Source organism: Betta splendens, chromosome 4, assembly GCF_900634795.4.
Source record: "Betta splendens chromosome 4, fBetSpl5.4, whole genome shotgun sequence".
NCBI lineage: Eukaryota > Metazoa > Chordata > Actinopteri > Anabantiformes > Osphronemidae > Betta > Betta splendens.
In genome coordinates, this window is record NC_040884.2 from 14355373 (window position 1) to 14375972 (window position 20600).

General features: G+C 47.4%; 1 protein-coding gene across 1 annotated transcript; it reads left to right on the plus strand.

The window, feature by feature from the left end:
• Positions 1–287: 287 nt before the first annotated feature.
• On the plus strand, positions 288–20316 carry cubn (cubilin (intrinsic factor-cobalamin receptor)). Its single transcript, XM_029149247.3, has 67 exons — positions 288–458; positions 677–803; positions 1475–1570; positions 1666–1704; positions 1785–1886; positions 2024–2127; positions 2226–2352; positions 2457–2625; positions 2756–2887; positions 3016–3111; positions 3208–3332; positions 3420–3612; positions 3733–3851; positions 3922–4156; positions 4325–4506; positions 4592–4754; positions 4859–5049; positions 5135–5291; positions 5399–5574; positions 5660–5825; positions 6048–6273; positions 6442–6572; positions 6706–6895; positions 7045–7205; positions 7286–7467; positions 7648–7804; positions 7891–8081; positions 8169–8328; positions 8408–8589; positions 8669–8837; positions 8943–9124; positions 9203–9359; positions 9534–9650; positions 9732–9845; positions 9921–10049; positions 10145–10277; positions 10445–10650; positions 10793–10974; positions 11582–11774; positions 11872–12069; positions 12146–12292; positions 12372–12562; positions 12669–12837; positions 12922–13096; positions 13180–13358; positions 13455–13664; positions 13749–13889; positions 13999–14183; positions 14438–14609; positions 14698–14901; positions 15015–15164; positions 15246–15367; positions 15442–15667; positions 15823–16010; positions 16092–16248; positions 16642–16791; positions 16879–17061; positions 17226–17355; positions 17446–17663; positions 17765–17964; positions 18038–18200; positions 18321–18529; positions 18649–18793; positions 18890–19071; positions 19293–19458; positions 19555–19790; positions 19979–20316. Exons 1-67 carry the CDS (start codon positions 337–339, stop codon positions 20084–20086), a joined length of 10887 nt encoding a protein of 3628 aa, XP_029005080.1. The 5' UTR covers positions 288–336; the 3' UTR covers positions 20087–20316.
• The last annotated feature ends 284 nt before the right edge of the window (positions 20317–20600 follow it).

Sequence of the window (20600 nt, forward strand, 5' to 3'; positions counted from 1 at the left end):
GAGATTATGAGTATTTAAACCAATATTATTGTCTTAAAGTACTCAAGATGTTGTGTTTCATTCCTGGTACAAGGTTGTTTAAACCCAGGAAGCTACATGAAAATAAAATTGATGACTTCTGATATCAAATCACACACACGCTGACAAACGCAGCAGGTTACTCATCTCCAACAGTCATGTGAACGACATTCACACTCAATAATAAACCCAACCAGCTTTGGGCGATGGACATGGGCTTTCCCTCTGGCAGGTCAAAGTCTTGGCAGTGAGCATTAGAGCGTGGCAGCACATCCAACCTGAGTGTAGTTGAGACGAGCATCGGGGGCCTACGCATCGATGGCCGGGACACCGAGGCTCTCATGGCTCTTCTTCACGCTGCTTTTCCTTCTGGTGGGACTTCAGGGAGAACCGAGCGACACCGGGCAAAGACGAAGCAAGAGGAGCACTAACATTGACCAGTGAGTTGGGTTTGTAGATACAAACTATATATAACTATGAGGTGACACTAGTTTCAGATGTTAATGGAACATCTGAATTGAGTTTCCTGCAGCTCCTGTTGGTCCTAGTGGAATGTGCATAGTCCTATAAAACAAACCATGAAGCTGTTCTACACCACTGTGTCTGTTAATGCTTTACTGATTTAGAAACTGTTTAAAATTCCCTGAATAAACTCCAGACCTCGTATGCAGTCGGACAATGGTCACCTGGTTTTCACACCCGCAGACAACAAAGAGATCCGTTTCCAGGCATCATCAGGCAAAATTAAAGTCAACAATGAAGACCTCACGCAGCTGTTGAGTCAGGTGAGCTCAGACCTGTTTTCTTGCAGCACATACTACATAATGGACTGGTTGTTAAAATTATTTACTGTTTAGCGGCTTCTTCCTAACTCTTAATAATGTTTTTGTTGTCTCACAAATTGCATCATGATGTAGAATCATGTGTTTTGAATCAGTATTGATGATGCCAGATGTTGCCTGGTTAAATGCTAAATTCAATTCCAGCACATCATCAGCTGAACACTAAACTCATTACCTAATGCAAACAACCCAGGAAACACTTGCCACTCTGCAATCTGGACGTCTTGTTATAACTTTTTATCAGCTTTTACACCTCTAGAAGCTGCTGCTGCTCATATGAGCGTATGAATGATTAACACAAAAGGAAACAGACACAGCAGTTTGGAGAGTGTCAGAGGTCAGGGGTCATGTGTGTCAGAGTCAGATACACAATGATCTCCCAATCAGTTTTATGTCCTGGTTTGTGGATGTTTGAATGATTACACACATCAGTTGTGGTTTTTTTATAATAATTATTATTGTATCAGTGACCTGTAATTTGAAATCTGATATTTGTATTATGTTAAACTATTTAATTCAACAATTACAAGATGACAAAACAAACTACAGCACTAGTTGCTTTAAACCAGACACAGGATCCCTTTAGGAACAGCTTCATCTGTATCTGATTTCAGATCAAAAACAACAAAGATGAGATTGAAAACATTAAGGCTCATGGAGGCGAAGTTCCCCCTCAAGTCACTGCTGAACTAAACAAGCTTAATACGAAGGTAGGACATCAAAACCTAAACAACAGCGTGTAAATAAAACAGCTTGCTATGTATCAGTATCGACGGCTGGTTTCTCACGCTTCTTTACTTTCTAGGTGACAGAACTCGAGGGTAAAGTAACGTCACTTGAAACGGTGAGACATCGAAGAAGTGTTTATCGCAATGGCTCAGATTCAATGCTGTACACTAGGTTTTCTCCGCTCTTGCCTCTTAGACGGTCCAGACGGTGTCCTGCAGCAGTAATCCCTGTCACAACGGAGGAACGTGTTTGAACTTACTCAACTCGTACCACTGTTTGTGTCCCAGCAACTGGGCTGTGAGTCTCCCATTGTTTTTGTTTTCACTGTGGTAGTTATTACAGTTATTACAGCACTGATACAGACCGTGCTCCCAAACATGCAATTACAGCTGTGCTTAATCATTCTGTGTTTCTGTGTTTCTGTCTTCTGTCAGGGTCATAACTGTGCAACAGATGTGAATGAATGTCAGACGTATGCTGGAACATTGCAGGCTTGTCAGAACGGTGCGACCTGTAACAACAGTCCAGGATCATTCAGGTGCACCTCACGTTTCCCATCTCACTTAAAGCTTCCTAATTTGTTCCTGTATTAGGTTTGTGATGTGGATGCTTTATATACCTTTGTCTTTTTTTTAGCTGTGCCTGTTCTCCAGAATGGTCCGGGTCCCTTTGCACCGTCCGTTACGATGACTGCAGGAATGCAGGACAGGACTTGTGTGTACACGGCATGTGTATTGATGCTGACCGCGTTTCACCTGGACAGGTAGTCATACATGCACACATCATATCACAAAACCTTTCTAATCTTAGCTTTTGAACTGAAATGACTCAGCTGTGCCTGTTTGGGGTCTATTTCCCACTAAACAGCCTAAATACCAGTGCATTTGTGAAAGTGGATGGCAGGCTCCGGCTGGGAACCCGGCCTGTGTAGCAGACGTGGACGAGTGCAGCCTTCCCAAAAAGCCTTGTTCCACCAACCCTGTGGTTGACTGCTTCAACACACAGGGTTCTTTCTACTGTGGACCCTGTCCAGCTGGTAACACTCAGTAACACAACTCAGTCTAGACACTGCTCTCAGGCCAAAGTAGTTGAAATCATAAAGATAATACACTTACTATAAAACAGTATCCTGATTAAATATGTGCTTGGCCAATGTTATGATTCAGGTTGGCAAGGCAATGGTTACAGCTGTCAGGATGTGAATGAGTGTCTGACCAATAATGGCGGCTGCTCCACCATCCCCATGGTGCAATGCCTGAACACCATGGGATCCTTCCACTGTGGTGCCTGCCCTCCAGGTATGAACCGTGTGCAGAAGCTCTTCTGTTCATTATGGACAAAACTCAATCAAGTTCGACATCCATAAAAAACCTAAGCCTTATTAAACGAATCTCTCAGGATAATCTGTTCTCTTGTATGTGTCCAGGTTATGAGGGCGATGGACGAACGTGCACCCAGATCAACATCTGCGCTGTCAACAATGGAGGCTGCTACCCGTTAGCTACTTGCTCTTCCAACCCTGGTAAAAGAAATGTTGTCATAAGGACAGTTTGCTGGTGGTGACCTGCGAAATGGTTCTTGACCATATTTTCCTCTTCGTCCTCTCTACGTTCTCCAGGCTCCAACCTTCCAATATGCACCTGTCCTCCAGGCTATACAGGTAATGGTTATGGACCAACGGGCTGCACCCAGACCAGCAACATCTGTCAGACCAACAACCCATGTGTGAATGGACAGTGTGTGGTGAGTGATCTTGACTCGGTGTCCTCTTATACTTACCAATCAACCTCCATAGAGAGATGTCTGACTAGTTCATCATTGCTATAACAGCCCACAACCTCATCGCCTGGCTACATGTGCAACTGCAACCCTGGCTGGCAAGGAACAAACTGTGATCAGAATATCAATGAATGCGCAAGCAGCCCCTGTCAAAACGGAGGAACCTGCCACGATGGCATTAATGGATTCACATGCACTTGCACTTCCCAGTGGACAGGCCCACTCTGCCAGACCGCCCAGCAAGGTACCGGCGAGACAACAAACGAATCTGTTCAGGGACCGGGGTGCGATAGGGACAAGACGTGTTGAGTTCAATGTGTGTGTATCTACTGTGATGTCACCAAGGGCTGAATGTGTGTTTCAGCATGTGGGGGTTTTCTGACAAGCCCCGAGGGCTCCTTCAGTTACCCCAACACCCCCGGTCACGATCAGTACGATCACGAGGTCAGCTGTGCCTGGGTGATCCGCGTGGACCCAAACAAGGTCAGTTACACACTGTTGTACTCATGATAGAAAAGTCATGTGCATAAACGTTTGTGATTCTTTCTTTTAGATTGTGCGTATCACCTTCCCTTACTTCAGTCTGGAGGACAGCGCCAACTGCAACTTCGACTTCCTTCAGATCCACGATGGGGACAGCGCCTCTGCTCACATGCTTGGAAAATACTGTGGCCATAATAACCCCCCGGAGTTGAACAGCTCTCACAACTCCCTGTACTTCTGGTTCCGCTCTGACCACACTGTCAATGCAGGCGGTTTCACAGTTGCTTGGCAGTCTCAGGACCCAGGTAGGGTTTCATTTTATTTTTGTGCCATGATTCGTTATCAGCGAGTCTATAAATGTTTTTGTTAAGAGAGTCCTTAAATACTGAAATATGACCGTACTAGGAATCATCCTTATTGGTCTCCAAAAAGCAAACTATGAAACAATTACTCATTCCTTCTTTTCATCCTAGTGTGTGGAGGCGACCTAACTGCCCCCTACGGCAGCATTAGCTCACCTGGATACCCTGGAAACTACCCACCTAACCGGGACTGCTACTGGAGGTTCTCAGTGGACCCTGGCCTGCTCATCACCTTTGCATTTGGGACTCTCAGTCTAGAGCATCACCCTGACTGCAACTTTGATTACCTAGAGGTAAGAAAGCAGCCAACTACAACTAAGAACTACCGTACTCGCAGAAGTTCTTCTGTTTATTTTCTTGTGTGGCCACATGTCATAGATCCGGGATGGTCTCCTTCCTGAAGACCCAATTCTGGGAAGATATTGTAGTACTGGGTCACCTCCCCCACTGCAGACTACCGGCCCATTGGCATGGGTCCACTTCCACTCTGACTTCAGCACCAACGATCGAGGATTCCACATTACATATACAACATCACAAAGTAAAGAACTGCCAGCAAACAGCAACACTATGCATGTGGATTTCAGAAATGGCTTCTGCATTAGAAACATCTTTTATTAATATGCAGATGTAATTTTGCCTTAGGTGACCCTGGCTGTGGTGGTACCTTCACTGAGAGTGAGGGTATTATAATCTCCCCCAACTGGCCCAACAACTACGCCCACAACCGCCAGTGCCTGTATTTGATCAGGTTGCCGGCAGGAGAAAGGGTGGCCCTCAACTTCACCGACATGAGCCTGGAGACTCACGGCAGCTGCCTTTTCGACTATGTCGAAGTAAGATCTTTGCTGTTTATTCCTAAAAGTCCACTGGAACCCCGTAGCCTCTTCCTCTTATTTCTCTGTGGTCTTTATGCCACAGGTTCGTGACGGCAGGATGGAGACCGATGCTCTGATTGGCAGGTACTGTGGGAGCATCCTGCCAGCTCCCATCCTCTCATCCACCAACTTCCTTTGGATTCTCTTCAGGTCGGACAACTCGATCACCTCAGCTGGTTTCAGGGCCATCTACACCGTTGGTGAGACTCTACAGATTTATCCATTATCCATTATTTTGACTAAACCACCAGCCCCTGTCATCTAGAGTCTCATATACTGACTAAACTTTAACACTTCCTGTCTGCAGCTTGTGGAGGTACTGTGTCTGGGACTGGGCACATTCGCTCCCCCTACCACCCCAATCCCTATCCCCATAACAAGGTCTGCGAGTGGGTCATCAACCAGCCAGAGGGCTATGTGGTCACCCTCAACTTCCTGTCATTCGACGTTGAAGGAATATCCTGTGTTTTTGACTTTGTTGAGGTATACACACACACACTGTGTTCACACCATCATCAGACATTCGTATTCGTTATGGTGTATGATGCCTATTTCCTCTGTCTCCTAGGTCAGAGATGGGTCCACATCCAGCTCTCCTCTGCTAGGAACATTCTGTGGTGTTGAGATTCCCCCCAGGCTCCAGTCCACTCAGAAGTCCATGTACATCAAGTTCAAGTCCGACGCCTCCGTCAGCAACCACGGATTTGAAGCAATCTACGACTCTGCCTTGCAAGGTGAGACCGGTGTCCTTGTTCAGCAAAGATTTTACTTCCTTCCTTCTCAGTTTAGACAAGTGCAGTCAAAGGTTAAGAAAGTTACCACATCTAGCATTTATGTTGAATTTAAATCGCTGAAATCAGTAGTGATAGTTTTAAATTTAAATTTTGGTAGTAGATGCGAGTTTAGAAGTCTGTATTTTTAAAGTCACCTGTTGTCCTCTATTCCCCATCAACCAGGCTGTGGTGAAACCCTCACCAGTCCTTCAGGCACCATTACAAGCCCTGGCCACCCCACCAGCTACCCCCACGGTGCCAACTGTACCTGGTACATCAACGTTGCTCCTGGCTACTTGATTCGACTGACGTTTGACTCCTTCAACTTGGAGTACCATGATAACTGTAACTTTGACTACCTGGAGATCTATGACGGTGGCACCGTGCAGAATGGAACCATGATTGGCAGGTAAGGGTAGTTAGATGGAGAAAAACCTTTTCAGGGCTAAGATAAAATTATGTTACTATGCAAACCAGGAACTCAGTGCAATGTGATCCTATAGCAACCAATAAATTACCATATCTTTCATTCAGTATGTGAGCCCTGTTTGTTGTACTTAATGCCTTGTACTCATAGGTACTGTGGCCGTGCGGTGCCTCCATCCATCACCAGCACTAACAACTTCCTGACCCTGCTGTTTGTGACTGATGTGGCTTTGGCCACTGAGGGATTCTCTGCCACCTATGTCTCCATCGACGCTAGTACAGGTACAGAAAATGCATCGACAAGAGACATTTTAGAGAATACTCATGAGTGTATACAAGTAAATAGAAGATATATTTATTTTTCTACAAATAAAACTCATTAAAAGCTTCTGTATAAACATTTCTCTCTCATTAGACTGTGGCCAGACGTTCACCTCCCCTACAGGGTCCTTCAGTTCACCCAACTATCCTGATCAATACCCACTGAACAGAGACTGCGTCTTTAAGATCATCGTGGGGCTCAACATGCAGATAATGCTCAACTTCACTGACTTTGACCTAGAGGGCTCCCCTCCTTCCTGCTTCTTTGACTTTGTGGAGATCAGGTGAGATCAGAATGCTTCATGCTGTGTAGCGATCTCTGTCCACTGTGTAGATCTAAGGTGAAGTTGCTCTGATGCACAAAGTCTGTCCAGTTACAGGCTTCTCTCCTTACTTGGGTTTCACATTGTTCTGCTTCCATTGTGCTCTGAAGGGACGGCGGCTACGAAACATCCCCTTTAATTGGTAAGTTTTGTGCCAGTGAAAGCCCGCCTGTGCTGGTATCCCATAGCAACCGGCTTTGGGTTAGATTCCGCTCTGACTCCATCATCACGCGTCGTGGATTCATGGCCCACTGGGATGCCACGACAACCGGTGAGTAGTAGTGTGTGTCTCTTATCAGCAATCAAACCACACACACACACACACACACACTTATGTACTCCCTGTCTAAGGTTGTGGGGGGACTTTGACGACTGCCTCTGGGGGCTTTTCTTCTCCTAACTACCCCCTGCCCTATCATCCTAATGCCGAGTGCTACTGGAACATCAGGACCAGCCAAGGCAGCCTACTTCTCCTCACCTTCTCTGATTTCCACCTGGAGACGAGCTACTTGTGTACCTTTGATTACGTGGCTGTAAGTACAGGCCTGAACGTGTGTGGGTGCATTACATAGAAGAGTCTGACATTTGATAATAGCAGAAACATATGTCTTTCCTTAATGCATCCAAGCGTTCACATCATAAGGTTCCAGATTCTCAGTTGTTTCATCATTCATAGTTTCACAGTCAGTAAATGTGTATCTGCTTGTGTTAAGGTGTACGACGGTAACAGCAGCAGTGCTCCAGAACTAGCCAAGCTGTGTGGCAGCCTTCCCCCCACCACCGTCAACTCTTCCAGGCACGAGCTCCATGTCAAACTGCGCACTGACCACAGCGTCGGTGCTGGAGGCTTTATCGCCTCGTACACAGCAGGTATGGAAACCGTGCACAACCAAAAAAAAACACACAAAATAGAAATTGTGATCATTACAGAGTGTTACACCTTCATTTGCTTTCAGTTTGCAACGGCGTGCTGATCTCAGGACGCCACAGAGGAGTGGTGGAGTCACCAAACTTCCCCAACGACTATCCACACAACTCCCAGTGCAGCTGGACCATCCAGGGCAGCGGTGGAAACACCATCAACTACACCTTCACCTCCTTTGCTGTGGAGCAGACCCTCAACAGCTGCAGCTTTGACTACGTCAAGGTACACGGACCCACGCTGCTCAACACTGTCTCTCTCAACAGGAATCGTCACAGACAAATATCCAAACCAACATTTAATCTGTCGTAGCTCTTTGACGGACCAAACGATCAGGCTCCTCTGATCGGCACGTTCTGTGGAAACACGCCCCCTCCGGCCAGAACCACAACCAGCTCGACGCTCACCATGGTGTTCAGATCAGACTCGTCTTTGTCCATGTCCGGCTTCCAGATGATGTGGTACCAGAATGGTAAGAGAGACAGACACGTTTAGCTGATGCTGTAGCTAGATGTCGGTTCTGCCGTCTGAGTGGATGCGCGTCTCTGCAGGTTGTGGTGAGGAGTTCTCAGGACCCAACGGATCCTTCCACAGCCCAGGCTACCCCAACCAGTATCCAGAGAACAGGGAGTGCATCTGGTACATCACCACGGCAGCTGGCAGCAGTATCACGCTGACCATCCACGAGTTTAGCGTGGAGTACCACCAGGACTGTAGCTTCGACGTGCTGGAAGTAAGAGCTCGCGTTTGTGCTTCACCGTCTGGCTGGCGTCATATTTCCAGCACTTAATTTATGTCTGACTTGATCTCAGGTGTACGGGGGCCCGGACATGTCGGCCCCTCAGCTGGCCAAGCTGTGCAGCACCACGTCCAGCCCGATGCAGGTGTCCAGCACGGGCAACATGATCCTGGTGCGCTTCAAGTCCGATGCCTATGTCAGCGGCCGAGGCTTCAACGCCAGCTGGGCTGAAGTGCAGGGAGGTGGGCGGACCTCACAGCCATGTTACAGCGCCTACGAGTTCTATGTTTCATTAGCTGGTTATGTTTCATGTGCATAACTCTGATTACCCGCCCACCTCCATGCAGGCTGTGGAGGACCAGTCACGGCTCCATCAGGGGAGATCCATTCTCCCTTGTATCCCAACAGCTATCCCAATAATGCCGACTGCTCCTGGGTCATCAGCGTAGATCCCCACCACCGCGTCATGTTCAACTTCTCTGACCTGGACATTGAATCATTTGGCAACTGTTCCCTGGACTATGTGGATGTGAGTAATCGATATCAGAATCTTTAATATGCAGACGCAGCTTCACTGAAACCACGTCGCCTCTTTTTTCCTCTATAGATCCACGACGGTCCAGCCATGTCTTCTCCTCTGCTCGCCCGCGTGTGCGGCACCATCCATCCCTCCCCCATCATCTCCACCCAAAACACCATCTACGTCCGCTTCAGGTCTGACGCCAGCCTCAGCCACCGCGGCTTCAGTGCTCGCTTCTCAGAAGGTGAGTCTGCTCCAGCTCCGGTTAGATGATAAATCTGTCAGGCCAGAAGGAACTCAAATAAAACCAAATTACATAAATAGCGGAGTGCTTTATTTTGGCTTGTAGTTAGCATGTCGACCAGCTCAACCTGATGCTGACCGCACGCTTTTTGCTGGTTGTGTTTGTTCTCAACAGCTTGTGGCTCCACCATCGTAACAGATGACATTGGTGGAGCCATTGCGTCGCCACTGTACCCATCCCCGTACCCACCCAATCAGAACTGTAGCTGGATCATCAAAGCACAGGAACCATGTGAGTCACAACCTTCAATGTTGGCACCAAAATAAAATGCTGCACGTGTTGTTTACCTTGTGTTTGTTCTTCTGTGCCCAGTCAACCATGTGACCCTGTCATTCACGGACTTTGAGGTAGAGATGGTCACCTCCAACTGTTCTCATGATGCTGTGGAGATCTTGGATGGGGACAACTACCAGGCACCTTCTATAGGTGGTTTAACTAGAGCACATTATGCTAAATATAACGTGACTAATGCTAATGCTGGTGAATGTGATTTTATGCCAGGGCGCTACTGTGGTGATGAGGTTCCTCACCCTGTGACATCCTTCAGTAACGCTTTAGTGGTCAACTTCATCTCTGATCACGCGGTCTCCAGAAAAGGATTCAGAGCTGCTTTCTCAGCTTCCACCTCCAGTGAGACATCACATGACACATGATGCACACCAGATCTGTAGCAGAGTCAAACAGCATGTCAGTAAAGCTGGTTTTCTTTACCCTCTGATGCTCAGGTTGCGGGGGAGATATGGTGATGGAGACCGGTGCTTTTAACAGTCCTAACTACCCAGATGCTTATCCGCCTAATGTGGAGTGTGTGTGGACCATCAGGAGCTCACCAGGAAATCGTCTCCAGCTCTCATTCATGTGAGTCCGTTCATGCTGGGATGGTGTAAATACTCATAGATTAGAAATAATCAAATGAGATTTTTTATTTGTTGTGATGTCACTCTGTCCTGAACTCCTCATGTGATAAGATGACACTCAGTTGGTTTTGTGTCATAAATATACATTACTTCCTGTTTCCTGTTCAGCACCTTCCACCTGCAGGGAGATGCCAGCTGTCAGGACGACTACCTGGAAATCAGAGAGGGCAACTCCACAGGACACTTGATCGGCCGCTTCTGTGGAACTAGGCTTCCCGCCAACTACACATCTGTGATTGGTCACATCCTGTGGGTTAAGTTTGTGTCGGATGCATCTCTGAGTGCAGCAGGATTCAGAGCCACCTTCTCACACTGTGAGTGTTGGTTTAAAGTCTTCTCAACTATTCCTACACAATATGGCACTTGTGATAATGTTATTGTAAATATAAAAATTCCTATATTGTATAACTCTGAATGAGACCTTCAGTAACATTTGACCTTCTCTTTGTTCACCAGTGTACGGCAATGATGTGACAGGGGAGTCTGGTCAGATCGCATCCCCACTGTATCCCAGGACCTACCCCTATAACTCCCACTACCACTGGACCGTCACCGTGGCAGGAGACAGCTACGTCCAGATCCGCTTCCTGGACATAGACATTGAGGACTTATGGGACTGCTACTATGACAGTCTCAAAGTAAGACATTTCATTCTCCACACGCTGTTTGAGTGTGATTATTACTTAAAGTTTGGCCACTAGATGTCAGTAGTCAGTAGTAGCCCTGAGCGTTTCGCTGAAACGCGTCACATTCCTGTGTTCCGCCTTTCCTGCGGAGGAAAGTGGAGGACTATGAATATCCCACTGTCCCAAATTTTTCCATGGCGTCAGAGAGTTTTTGTCTCTGACGTTGTTTTGTTCTTACTGATACACGCCCAGTTCTCTGGAGAATGTTATAAATTTCCCAGAAGTGTCACATTTTAGGTGCGTCAGGTGCGTCCCTATAGGTGTTTAGTTCTGCAGCCCTGAAACTGATATGAGTCCTCAGCCACCATGGTGCAGTAGGGCATCACTAAAGGCTGCTTGAAACTTAATCCACCTGAAATGACAAGCTGCTTGTACGGACCAGGATTCAACAGCCGAATTATAGAATATTTGAGACATGTTTAAAAATGACAAATTAGTGAACATTAGGCAACAGGATCGAATAAATGTGCAAAAAGTAATGTAAAGGTTGTAAAATGTTGAGTTTAGACTATACTAATGAAAATCTACTGCATCAGCCACTGTGCTCTGTGTTCGTCAGATATTCGATGGCCCCAGCATTTATCACTACCGCCTCGGGACGTTCTGCGGTCTGTCTCTGCCCCCTCCCATAAGAAGCTCTGGCAGCGTTGTCACCCTCCAGTTTCAGTCTGATGCAATCGTGGGGGGACGAGGCTTCCTCCTGGAATGGACAGCCATCCAGGAGATTGGACCACCCCCCACCATACCGCCAGGTCAGAAGCCACTATCAGCCCGGGCTCAATAATTACGCCGTTATGTCCTGCATCATCTGCTGTGCGTGACCCTGTGCGTGGTGTCTCCGTGTGCCAGGTGCTTGTGGTGGATATTTAATGACGGGGGAGACTCCCGGCTTCCTCTTTTCCCCCGGTTGGCCTGAGAACTACCCCCCCAACCAGGAGTGCACGTGGCTGATACGCTCTCCAAACTCGATTGTGGAGTTTAACGTCTTGTCTCTGGACGTGGAGGACTACCCCAACTGCTACTTCGACAGCCTCGTCATCAGAGACGGTACACGGGAGAAATAATCAAAGCAAAGCCTGTTGTTATTGTGTTATTCTTAGCTTTCGTGTGCTCGTGTCATCAGGTGACAACAGCTTATCACCTCTGCTGGCTGCTGTATGTGGTCGGGAGCCTCCTGGTTCTCTTCACTCAACAGGGGACTCCATGTACATCCACTTCTCCTCAGACAGCGTCATCAATGCTCGAGGCTTCAACGCCTCCTACTCCAGAGGCAAGTGAATAAGCATTATACCGGGTTTTTTATTGTTTTAATCTTGTAATCATAAAATAATCCCTTTTTTTCTCTCTAGGTTGTGGCGGCCTCATGCATGTGGACAGAGGTGTGGTGAGCAGCCCCCACTACCCCCAGAGCTACCTGCCTAATCTAGCCTGCAACTGGCATGTGATGGTGACACCTGGCTCCAGGGTCTCCGTCGCTTTCCAGAGCCCGTTCCAAGTCCAAGGCTACGGAACTAGCTGCAGTTCTGGGGACTACATTCAGGTAAACAGAGGGACAGAAACCTCTGCACTGTAACACATCCAGTCTCTATTTTTCTGCCTTCTGATCACAAACTTAGTTAATGATCGGTGGTTAAATGTATTTGCAGCTCAGGAACGGTCCAGATGCTTCGTCTCCTCCACTGGGGCAGCGTCTCTGTGGTGCAACTCCCCCATCCATCATCCAGACCACTGACAACCACCTCTTTATTCAGTTTGTGACTGATGCCAGTAATGAGGCCACCGGCTTCAAGCTGATCTTTGAGGCCCACAGCCAGGGTACAGCCACTCTTCTGCCTAATATCCATCATAAGAATAGTAGGGTTGGTGTTCTCCTTATGTTTTCTACCTGTCTTCGTGCAGCGTGCGGCGGTTTTATATTGCTGAACGATAACGATCCACCAGGCTACATCACTTCCCCTGACTATCCTGGGAACTACCCCCAGAACATTGACTGCGTCTGGGTCATCACTGTGCCCAATGGTGAAGCCGTACAAATTGACTTTGAGGATGATTTCTACATTGAGCCCCACCCAGGGTGCGACTGCTATGTTCCGTAGAGCATATGAATCTAAACGTGACACATAAGCATGTTTAGGTTTTCCCTCGTGCTTTTCTCAGCTGTGCCTTTGACTACTTGGAGCTGCGGGACGGCTCCTCATTCAACGCGGACCTCATTTCCCGGCTCTGTGGCAGCACCCGACCGTCCACCCAGCATTCTAAAGGTTCCTCCATGATGCTCAGGTTCCGTACTGACTCCAGTGTCACTCACAAAGGCTTCAGGGCAAAGTACTCCATAGGTGCGCTAATGGATCCAGTGTTAATCTAATGTAGTGCAGGTGCTACAATAATCATTATTTACCCTACTTTTATTTCAAATCTGCACTTCCCCTCAGCGACATGTGGAGGTACCTACGTAGGTCAGAGCGGTTCCATCCACAGCCCTGGCTTCCCAGGATCCAACTATCCCGACAGCTCCAACTGCGAGTGGTACCTGGAGGGGCCCACAGGGCACTACCTCACTCTCAGCTTCTCAAACTTCACCCTGCAGCACTCTGTAGACTGCACTGCTGACTATGTGGAGATCCGAGAGTACAATGCCTCAGGTGGGCTTCCGATGAGCTCCTCTTCAGAGGGTCTTCCTTCGACCCGAGCTTTGCATGACATTGTGTTGTTCTGTGCGCCTGCAGGGCGTCCTCTGGCCCGACACTGTGGCAGCAGCCTCCCAGCTTCCATAGACACATCCGACAGTTTCGCCTACGTCCGGTTCGTCAGTGACGCCAGCGAAAATGCACCCGGCTTTAGTCTGTCGTTTGAAGCCAGCGTTGAAGGTGCTTTTCAAAAGAGCATGAAAAATAATAATAATAATAATAATAAACTGTGCATTTACTCAATTACGTTAAGTGTCTAACTGCTTTACCTTTCACATCACCGTGGCAGCTTGTGGTGGACAGCTGAACGCTCCCTCAGGAACCATCTCCTCCCCGAACTACCCCAACCTGTACCCACACAGTCGGGTGTGCCGCTGGGAGGTGGTGGTGTCTCCGGGCCGCCGGGTCACTCTCACCATCAACGACCTGCGCCTGGAGGAGTCTGGTGCTTCCTGTCCGTTTGACTACGTCGATGTGAGTCCTGTTCTGCAACATCTGTCAACTAATTTGCACTTTTAAATACTTACTAGTTTATAATGAACCACTATTATATATTTTTTTACTCCACATATTCATTCTTTTCATCACAAACATTGATGAATGGTGGCATATGAATTATTATTATCTGTTTTCCACACCAGAGGTTATCAACACGCTGAAACGGCAAATGCAAGACAATATGATTTTGATATTTCTCCAGAATCCCTGACAGCCTTCCTGTTTTGTAGGTAATCAACGGGTTGACGAACACGTCCCCGCGCCTACAGCGATTCTGTGGTACCGTCCCAGCAGGCACCCAGGTCCGGTCTTCTGGCAACACCATGACCGTCATATTCAGCACTGATGCTTCTGTGTCTAACGGCGGCTTCACGGCTTCCTACTCCTCCGATGAGCCAGCAGGTCAGCTCTTTAATTAAAAACTAAAATCCCTCTCTATCCATTGATGCAGTAAGAACCATTGACTCACATTCATGTTGTCTCTTTTCAGTGTGTGGTGGAATTCTAGACAACCCACAGGGTGGAAACTTCACTTCCCCCGGCTACCTGGTGTCCAACTACAGTGAGAACCTTAACTGCGAGTGGCTGATCAGGAACCCAGGACATGTCAATTCCTCCATCGTGGTGCTGATAGAAGACCTGCACGTGGAGAACCACCAGAACTGTCAATTAGACTACCTCCAGTTCCGCCTAGGTGAGTCGAACACATGCAGAAACAGTTGATGTGGAGCCATTGATCCTAGAACAAATTAACTTGTGATTTATCATGACTGACAGTTTAGTGTTTGTTTTGCTGTCCTTCCTCAGGTGATGCAAATGGGGAAACGCTGGCCAGGTTTTGTGGAAACACCATCCCCAGTGTTCCCATTGTGGTGTCCACCCCAGAGCTCTGGGCCCATTTCCAGACTGATGGCGCCAACGGTGACCTGGGCTTTAAGGCCAAATACTTCTTCTCTGGTATAAGAGATGCTCAAAGCATTATTTAGTTCTATGGGTCTTATCTCATCTTTATTATAAAACCATTAATATTCTTTGCAGAGTGTGGAGGCTTGCAGACTGGTGAGGAAGGGGTGTTGGCCAGTCCTGAATACCCCGGCCTGTACCCCAGCCCCAGTCGCTGTGCTTGGCTGCTTGAAGCCCCAGTGGGTCACACTATTAAGGTGGGTGTGTGTCATAGTACTAGATACATAAATTGACTTTTAAATAACACTTCTCATCTCCTGTCCTGCTACAGCTAACATTTAGCTACTTCCACCTGGAGCCCCACAATACATGTGGCTGGGACTCTGTCACCATCTTCAATGGGGGATCCCCGGGTTCTCCAATTATTGGCCAGTACTGTGGAAACACCTCCCCAGGAACCATCCAGTCTGGATCTAACAAGCTGACCGTAGTCTTCCTGGCGGATCATAGTGTGTCTGCAGGAGGCTTCAGGGCATCATGGACGACTGACTCCTCAGGTGTGTCCACTGCTCTGATTGGTTCTTTCACACAACTGTATGGCATTTCCATAAATCTTCCGCTATTGCAAAACTCAGAAGAAGTCTCACTAAGCTAGTGTATGAGTTAATTCTTAACATTTAATAATTTCTTTCTCATACCCCCTCCCTGCCAGGCTGCGGTGGCATCATCCACGCTGATACAGGACTCATCAAGTCGCCGAACTACCCCCAGAACTTCCCAGCCAACGTGGAGTGTTCCTGGCAGATCGTTGCCCACGAGGGAAGCCACCTGGAGATGACTTTCGACAACGAGTTCCAGATCCCTGACAGTACTGGGACCTGTCAGAACAGCTACATCAAGGTAGCAGTGCTGGCAATGACGTCAAAAATGAATTTAAATGAAGTTTCCCACTTCTCAGCATCACTGTCCAATTCCCTACAGGTGTGGTCCGGTCAGACCCAGAACAACGAGGCTTTGTTATCAACAGGTTGTGGCTCTGTGGCCCCAAACCCCATTATCGCCCCTAATAACATAATCACAAGTCGATTCCAAGCCACTGATGTGACCGGCAAAGGTTTCTCAGCTTACTTCAGCACCCGTAAGAACCCAACCAAAAAGATTCAATATTCAGAAAACTTCATCACTCCCAAAGGGAAATTGCTTTGCACACTTATTATTGCTTTCACATAGAATAGAGAGGAGGATATAAAATACCAAAAAGTATTATCAGGACAGACATATTATATATATATATATATATATATATATATATATATATATATATATATATATATATATATATATATATATATATATATATATATATATATATATATAAATACATACATGTGTGTATATATGTGTAGACATACATATGTATCAAATCAAGTTACTTCAAGTTGACATGACAGTGTTAAAGTTTCTGTGAATCCATCTGCTCTCATGCAAGATGAACACAACTTAGGAGCATTTTGATTTCTTATGGCCCCAGGTTGTGGAGCGAACTTCACCGCTGCCAAAGGTCGTGTGGTTTCTCCAAATTACCCAGCGGACTACCCGAACAACGCCAACTGCAACTACACCATAAACGCTGGGGAAAAGACTGTGATTGTCCTCATCTTCCAGACCTTCCAAGTAGAAGGCATGCGTCACATGTAGAGATAGTTTATGATCAATATTTAGGTTTAGTCCTTGCTATTTCTAACTACCTGCCTGTTACCTTCATCAGCCCACTCCACCTGCATGTACGACGGGCTGAAGATCTACAATCTGGCCGGTGGCCCTCCTCTGGCCACAGTGTGTGGTCACAACATCCCAGGACCCTTCTCCACCTTTGGCCCCATGTCACTCCACTTCTACTCCGACTTTGTGGTGCCTGATGGTGGCTTTATGGCAGAATACAGGGCCATCCGTAAGTAAACAAAGAATAAAAAAGGAAACGCTGTCACTGGAGTTTTGTTAAATTTGTGTTAAAATTGTTTGTGTGTGTGTGTGTGTGTGTGTGTGTGTGTGTGTGTGTGTGTGTGTGTGTGTGTGTGTGTGTGTGTGTGTGTGTGTGTGTGTGTGTGTGTGCAGCATGTGGGGGTTTCTTTAACAGCACTATGGGCACAGTGAGCAGTCCAACACTCTCCATGACCAACTACCACCACAACATTAACTGCACCTACCACATCATGGTCGCAGCAAACAGAGTCATTGATCTCAAGTAAGACTGGATTTCATCGAGTGAGGGATAAGATTGTAGCTGCGCAATAAATGGTGGGTGTTGATCATTTTGCTTTCTTCTTTTTTCTAGGTTCAACACCTTCCATCTGGAGGCGTCCTCTTTCTGCCAGTTTGACTACGTGGCCGTTTATGACGGACAGGACACTCTGGCACCTTTACTGGGGAAATTCTGCGGCACAGTGCTCCCGCCCGACCTGCGCTCGTCCAGCAACCAGCTTTTCCTCGCCTTTGTGACAGATTTTTCTGGAGACGGGATTGGCTGGAGGGCCACGTACAGTCAGACTCTCGGTAGGTTATCCTTACTGTACTTAGAGGATGATGTAGCTAATTAGACACAGGTGAATAGTTTTTACCTCCCAGTTAATTTCCCGCTTTCACACCACCTACAGGTCCATCACAGGGATGTGGAGGCTACCTGTCCATGCCCATGGGCATGCTCGGGTCGCCGGATCCAAACCTGGACGGTCGCTATGAACCCAACATGGACTGCCTGTGGACCATCGAGATGCCCGTCAACAAGGCCATCAACCTGACCTTCACCTCTTTTGACCTGGAGAGCGCCACTGACTGTCGCTTCGACTATGTCAACGTAAAGAACCCTCACTGCAGTACTTTATTATTAATATGACTTATTCAATAATATAATTGTTTCTTGTTCTTAGGTGTATGATGGAGACAGCATCCATTTCCCTTTGATCGGGAAATTTTGTGGAAACACTGTTCCTGCCTATATTGTATCTGCTGGCAACTTCCTGACGGTGCGCTTTGCCTCGGACAGCTCCATAGAGCGCGCGGGCTTCAATGCCACCTACAGATCTGTGCCAAGTAAGAAACTCCACTCAACTTCCACTCACCTCATTTAATAGTTACAGTAGCTCTCATTCCCCATCACCTGCACCTTCACATGCATTTTTAAATCTCTCCATGTTTTTGCCCTCCTGTCAGTGCTTTGCGGCGGGATTGCGAACGCCACAGCCGCCGTGCAGACCCTGACCTCGCCCTCCTTCCCCGGTGCCTATCCTCCCTACACTCACTGTCGCTGGATCCTGGACGCTCCGGCTCAGGAATCGGTCAAAGTGTCGGTCCAGACGTTGGTGTTCCAGCCCAGTCAGAGCTGCTCCACAAACTACCTAGAGATGAGAGACTGGCCCATGGTGAGCTCAGAGAGCCCGTTGTTTATAAGATCACGTCTTGCCTCATGGAACTGAAATAATTTTAGATGCTAAGACTTGGGAGTAGTGATGTCATAGCTGAGTGGTACTTGCCTTTCTAGGGTGACTATGGACAGTCTCACAAGTTCTGTGCAGCAGACATTCATCCACCTGACTTCTACAGCTACGGCAGAACAGTCCACGTGTATTTCAAATCTGACGCCTTCATGGCAGGAAACGGGATGAGTTTAACCTATCAGATCGCCGGTAGGTGTCTGCACAGAATCGTAAAACCAGATCGATGCTGTAAGGTATTCAATTCCATCACCCACGGGTCCTTCCTGCTGTGTGGCTTCCCTCCAGGGTGCAGCCGAACCTACGAGCAGGAGTTCGGATACCTGAAGAGCCCAGGCTGGCCCAACGTCTACCCCCACAGCATGGACTGCACCATGATCCTGAAGGCACCGCACAACCACACCATCTCTTTCTTCTTTAACAGTTTTGATGTGGAAAACCACCCTGACTGTGCATTTGACTCTCTGGAGGTAAACAACCAGTGCAGGCGCAGACGGGCTCACACTTTGACCACATTTAGAATTTACTGTAGCAAACAGGCCCGTTTCCTACTGCATGCAATGTTACTGTGGAGTAGACTCAGCTGTAATGTACAGCTTTGAGGCACACCTGCCTGGACAGGACAGTCCACACAAGTCAGCGTGTGTTGGCTGCGTTCTGCTCCGACCCATCTGTCTGATCTGTCTCTCAGATCCGTAATGGCAGCACAGCAGCCTCTCCGCTGATCGGTAAGTTCTGTGGCAGCACCCTGCCCAGCCCCATCTTCCCACGGTCCGGCCTGCTCTACCTACGCTTCAAGACCGACTTCTCCGGTGAGCGAGACGGCTTTGACGCCACCTGGACGTCCTCCCCTCACGGTGAGAACAGCACTGTTGATGACTGATTAACTCGGAATTCCCAATAGAAAGAATGTTCTTCCTGTTCTTTTATCCTTAACATGTTTCATGTTCTAGGCTGTGGTGGCACTCTGTACGGAGACCATGGGTCATTCTCCAGTCCCAACTACCCAGGCACCTATGCAAACAACACCCACTGTGAATGGGGCATCCTGGCTCCCAGAGGTCGCGTGGTGACAATCACCTTTGCTCAGTTCAGTGTTGATGACCCCGGAGATTGCCAGAACAACTTCCTGAAGTTGTACGATGGCCCAGACAGCACCTCGGCACCCGTTGGACCTTACTGTGGAATGGTATGTAGTTCAGCTTAAGCAGCTGTAACGTAGCAGGCGGAGGCTCCATTTGTGATTTGTGTGATCTCTGTTCATAGACAGAGACATACCTGTAAACCTAGTATGTTGGACCCTGTGGTGGTGGAGCTGAATTAACTAAACTAACTAAATGTGCCTGTCTTTATTCTCCTCTCTGTTTTTTTTTTTAGGAAACCAACATTTCTCCATTCACATCCTCCTCCCATCAAGTCCACATTGTTTTCCAAGCCCTGTATTCCACCCTGCCTTCAGGGTTCAGACTCACCTGGAGGAGCTGAAAGAATAAAACACACACACACACACACACACACACACACACACACACACACACACACACACACACACACACACACACACACACACACACACACACACACACACACACACAGCTGCTGACTCTTAATCATGTTTTCATATTTTCAGGGTAAAAAACTTTATTATTTTGTAAACAAACAAATGTAAATAACAATGTGATACTGTTATAATAAAGAAATGATTTGCAATAGTGCCCAGGGTCAAACTGGTCTTGTTTTTGGTAGCTGCTATAATCCTTGGAGGCTTGTTGGTATTATGGGTACACACTACGAGTTAGGCACGTTCCTCAGATTACAAGTAAAAACAGCACAGTAATATCTAGGTCAGCTGGCAATTTTCAAAATAGGTATTTATACACAAATGGTTAACGAATGTCTATATTGTAATGACAATTATTAAAGAGCTGTCCAAAAAAGAATAATACAGATAAACCCAGTCCAACCAACAGATCACAGTCGTGAGAACTGACAAGTCTTT